Source organism: Vollenhovia emeryi, unplaced genomic scaffold (assembly GCF_000949405.1).
Source record: "Vollenhovia emeryi isolate VEMERY1.0 unplaced genomic scaffold, V.emery_V1.0 DF939999.1, whole genome shotgun sequence".
Classification (NCBI taxonomy): domain Eukaryota; kingdom Metazoa; phylum Arthropoda; class Insecta; order Hymenoptera; family Formicidae; genus Vollenhovia; species Vollenhovia emeryi.
Window position 1 is genome coordinate 1 of NW_011966367.1, and position 5110 is coordinate 5110.

The 5110-nt window shown below is 47.7% G+C and overlaps 1 protein-coding gene across 1 annotated transcript; it reads right to left on the minus strand.

Annotated features, from left to right (window-relative positions):
• Positions 1 to 1112: 1112 nt before the first annotated feature.
• Positions 1113 to 4196, minus strand: LOC105556467. Its single transcript, XM_012003560.1, has 2 exons — positions 4151 to 4196; positions 1113 to 4042 (listed from the first exon to the last, which is right to left on the minus strand). The coding sequence occupies exons 1-2, from the start codon at positions 4194 to 4196 to the stop codon at positions 1113 to 1115; spliced, it is 2976 nt and encodes a 991-aa protein (XP_011858950.1).
• Positions 4197 to 5110: the final 914 nt, after the last annotated feature.

Genomic DNA, 5110 nt, shown 5'->3' on the forward strand with positions numbered 1-5110 from the left:
CGGCGGCCGCTTAACGGCCAGAATTTGTGTCGCACGGCGCTCAATAGCTGAGCGGGTGGACAGTGATGTAGTCTCACGTGTTCGGCTTTCATAATCAGCTTCGTGACGAAATGTCTTGATGGTAGGATTATCTGATGCTTTTGCTCGTCGGAAAGGTCTGCATTTCGGAATCGACCTCCGACGCGAATCAATCCATCGCGGTCCAAGACGGGATCCAATGCTTTCAATTGACTCTTGCGATGTACATCCCGATCAGTTGTTAATTCTCGAATTTCGTGAGAGAAGACTTCTTGCTGAACCAATTTTAAAACGGTTTTCTCGGCTTTTCCTAGCTCCTCCACGGTGAGAGGACGGTTTCTTGCGGTCTTCAGTGAGCGGCTTCTCCATCGAAGACAGTAGGCGATGACTCTTATCAATTTTAGGAACGATGAAAACCTTTCAAGAACACTCGACGCGATTGTCGCTACGAGAGTGACAGGTATCGATTTTAATTCAGGCAAAGCTGTTTCCGGGTTCTTCATGTCCATTGGCCATGGATTTTCCTCCCTTATCCACTTCGGTCCATGCCACCACAACTCGTCTCCGATTAAGCGGTCTATAGTGATTCCTCGCGACAGCATATCCGCAGGGTTATCTTCAGAGGGTACGTGATTCCACGTTGCTTTCGATGTGATGTTCTGGATCTTGGAAATTCGATTAGCCACGAAAGTCTTCAGAACGTTCGGTTGAGTGTTGAACCAGCCTAGTACTATAGTACTGTCGCTCCATAGCTTTACAGCATGCTCTCCCCGTAGGCCTTTTCCACGGTGGCAAAGAGATTTGACAGCAGTAACGCCGCTTCGAGCTCCAAACGCGGTAAGGATATTGTTTTTAGCGGTGCTACCTTGGCTTTCGAACAGATGAGATGAGAGTGCTTTCTTCCTTCCTCGTCGACACTCACCGCGTACAGACACGCCCCGTAGGCCTTTTCTGACGCGTCTCCAAATCCGGAAATTTCAAATTTTCCATTCGAGTGCGCGTGTACCACGTTTCTTGGTACTCTTAGTTCATTGATTCTTGGCAAGGACTCGTAGTGATTTTCCCACGCTTCCCTGGGTTTGTCAGGAATAATTTCATCCCAATCCGTCCCGAGCAACCATAGCCATTGCATAATGATTTTTCCAGTTATAAGGAGTGGTGTTATCAATCCCAGGGGGTCGAATATTTGAGATTTTCGAAAGAACTATATGCTTGGTAGTAGTCTCTGTTATCTCGATTTCCACATGATATTGCAAGCAGTCTTCTGCAGCGTTCCAGAGCAGTCCTAGAGTCTTCACAGCTTCTGCTTTATCTAGAATCAGCAATTCGTCGGTTTTACTTCCCTCGGCGAGATTTTGCAGGATTCTCGCCTCGTTTGATCTCCATTTCCGAAGCTGGAATTGCCCTCGCAGTAGTAACTCTGAAAGTTGTCGTTGTAGCTCGGTAGCCTCTTCTCTGGTTCGAGCTCCGGTTAGGACATCGTCCATATAGAAATCTGCGTTTACAGCTCTCGCAGCTTGTGGCAGGTCTTGCGAAACCGCTGCCAGCTCTCTAAGACAACGCATCGCCAGATAAGGCGCACACGATGTACCGTACGTCACCGTATTCAAATCGTATAATTGTATCGGCTCGCTGAGATCTCTCCTCCACAGTATGCGCTGCAATGCGCGATCCTTTTCGTTAACGAGGATTTGCCTGTACATCATGGCGATGTCAGCAGTTATGACGTAGGAATGAGTTCGGAATCGTAGAATTATGTCCACCAACTCCCGCTGTAGATTCGGTCCAGGCATGAGCCTATCATTCAATGATGTGCCGACTGTTGTCTTCGCTGATGCGTCGAAAACTACGCGTAGTTTTGTAGTCACACTTTCCTGTCGCACCACAGCCTGATGTGGAAGTACGCAGCACTCCGCTTCTTGAGTCTCTATATTCTGGGATAGCGACATGTGATTTTTCTTCAAGTAGTCATCCATGAAGTTGACATAACCTTCTCTGAGCTTCGAATCCTTTGTGAATCTTCGTTCGAGTGACAGCAATCGCCGGAGAGCTTGTTCCTTTGATTCCCCTAAATGAACCTCTGATCGTTGCGGTAACCTTACGACGAATCGATCATCCACATCCCGTTGTACTGTCTCTTCAAAGTGTTTCTCGCAGTACGTTTCTTCTTCCGTGTATTGAATGGTTTCCGGAATCTCTTCTTGTCTCCAGAATCTTTCAAGTTGGCTGTTCAGCATGTCGTTAGTGATCGCTAAATGTGTTATTGATGAATTGTCTCGCGGACCAGGTATTTCCCCTCCTACGATCCATCCTAAACGTGTATTCTGCAACGCCGGGTGTCCTGGATCACGATTCTTCGGTGTTCCAACGAGAATCTTCCAATACAGTTCTGCTCCTATGAGCAGATCGATGGTGTCTGGCTTGTCAAATACTGGATCAGCCAAGCGTAGATTTTTCGGCATCCGTATCTTCGTTACGTCGATCCGACTCTGTGGCAATTGCTCTGTTATTGCCGGCAATATCAAACATTCTAGATCAGCTGAAAATCCTTCGTGAATGGATTTAATTCGAACTTTTGTCACCTTCGTGGCGTTCGTCCTTGTTTGATTGATACCGCTGATGGGTCGTTTTTCCGCTCGAGTTGACAATTTGAGTTCTTTCGCAAAACTCTCCGTTATCAGGTTAGATTGAGAGCCGGGATCCAACAGAACCCTGCATTCGTGTAAATGTCCTTGACTGTCGTACGCGTTCACTCGCGCTGTAAAAAGAATAACGTTTCCCTTTGGCTTGTGCGTGTAATAAATCCTCACTAAACTTCCTTCGTCTTTAGTCATCGTTGGAAGCTTGGAGCTGCTCGTCGATCCTTGCACGCAGTGTGTGACGACCGGCGGTACCTCTTTTTCGCTGTTCTCGCCGGACTGCCCTTCGGTGTCTCTATGCAGCAACGTGTTATGACGCTTAGCGCATTTCTTGCATGAAATCGATTTGCAATCCCTCGCAATGTGTCCCGCTCCGAGACAATTCACGCATAGTTTCTTGACCATAATCTCCTTCTTCCTGTTGTCGGGCGATAGCTTTTGAAGCTCCTCGCACTTGTAAATCGAGTGAGAGCCCTTGCAGAATTTGCATTCTGGTGTAGTAGACGTAAGAACTGTTTTCTTCTCCACTTTCTTCTTTTCCGGCGGCTTCGCTCCCGATGCCTTCGGCTTTGCTTGGTTGAGAACCCTCAGCGTGTTGCATCTATCTGTAAGAAATTTCAAGAATTCCTCCATTTTTGGCAGGTCCTCCGTCGTACGATCCTTAATGGTGTTTTGCCAATCTCGCTGCTCAGTGAAGTCTATCTTCTTTTTCGCGAGATGCATAAGGACTGTCTCCCACTGATCGACTGGTAACCCGAGTGCCTTGAGCGACGTCATGTGAGTCCGGATGTGCCACACGAACTGCCGTATCGAGTCCGCTTTATTTTCCTTTGTGATCGCTGGAAAATTTAATAATTCTTCTAGATGACTTTCGATTATGATTATATTATTATTATATGTGTCTTTTAACAACTTCCATGTATGCTCATAGTTTTCATTCGAGATTTTGTAACCTTGAATAACGCTTAGTGCCTCGCCTTTGAGCACACCCACGAGATATTGTTGTTTTTGCATCGCCGTTAATTGTTTTTCTTGATGAATGGTTGTTTCGAAACTATCCTTGAAGAACATCCATTGCGTGAATTCTCCACTAAATTCAGGGAGTTTGATTTCCGGTAATTTTGGTCGTTGCCGCGCTGGTTCCTGTGGAACGACTTTTGAAGTCGTCCCGGTCTCTTGTACTGGCGGATTCTGTTGTACGGGCGGATTCTGTTGTCGCTGCTCTAACAGGTCCTGTTCGATGATCTCTTGAGCCCTGCCCGCTGCTTTGAAATAATTCATTTCGAAAGCCTGCCTTTCCGCTTCACCCTCGGCGACCTGTTGCTTAAAGACTTCATCATCTTCATCATCTTCCGTATGCTTACTTTCGATTTTCAATTGTATCTCTTCGAAGTTTTTCTAACATTCTTCGAGTTTAGCTAACCTTATTTTTGCGTCGACTACTGACTTTTTCCCCGGTGACTCGAAAAACGTCAACGCGCGCGTGACTGTACCTTTTATCGCCGCGCGTTTGGCTCGCCATTCTTTGTTATCCGTCATTTTTCTCGAACTTACCAGTGTTCTCGTTGGATAATGACCGGAGCTTTTGCGACTCTCCTACCTGACTTCTAGCCCCACGTTGCGTGTATCGTTCCTGCCCGTGGTTGTCCCTTGCTTCCTCAAAGTGCGAAGCCTCGTTCGATCGAGCGCGCGATCCTTGTTGCAGGAAGAAATTCAGCCTTCGTCTTGGTTTCCTTCGTGTCGATGAGACGCCTCGCGCGTTTCTTTGTGGAGAGATAGCGAGAGAGCGAGAGCGAGCGAGTTTCTCGCCGTTTCGTTGCTCGTGCCTAACGTCGTGTCGCTAAGCGTGCGATGCCTCGTGGAGAGACAGAGAGAGAAATAGACGTTGCGCCGCTAAGCGCGCGATGCCTCGTTGAGAGACAGAGAGAGAAACAGACGTTGCGCCGCTAAGCGCGCGATGCCTCGTGGAGAGACAGAGAGAGAAATAGACGTTGTGTCGTAGCAAGCGAGATCGAGAGATGCCTTGCGTTCTCGTCGCCGTACGTTTGACCAAACGTATTTCTCGAACTATTTATTGTCTGTGAGACGCGTCTCGTCGTTCCGATTCACTGGTTTTCACAGGCGTTGCGCGTGTGGATTTTTGCTACGCCAGCGTCTTCTTGACGGACCGGCGTGAGGCTATGTACCTTGAATCCCACAATTTCTAGCACTTAGATCTTCTTCTCAGCTTCCCGCGTCCGATGGCCCCACGTTGGGTGCCAATGTTTAAGGGTTGAGTAAAGGAAATTGTAGATACTTGTGTACTATCACTTTTAATGACGAGACTGGCGGAGATAGTCCGTGTTCACTCTTCTCTTCCGCCATTACATACTACTAGATTACAGCGCCTCGCGGACAGTGCCTCGCGCTCCCGCAGCTCTTACACGGCTACCAATACAGGGTGATTCAAAATA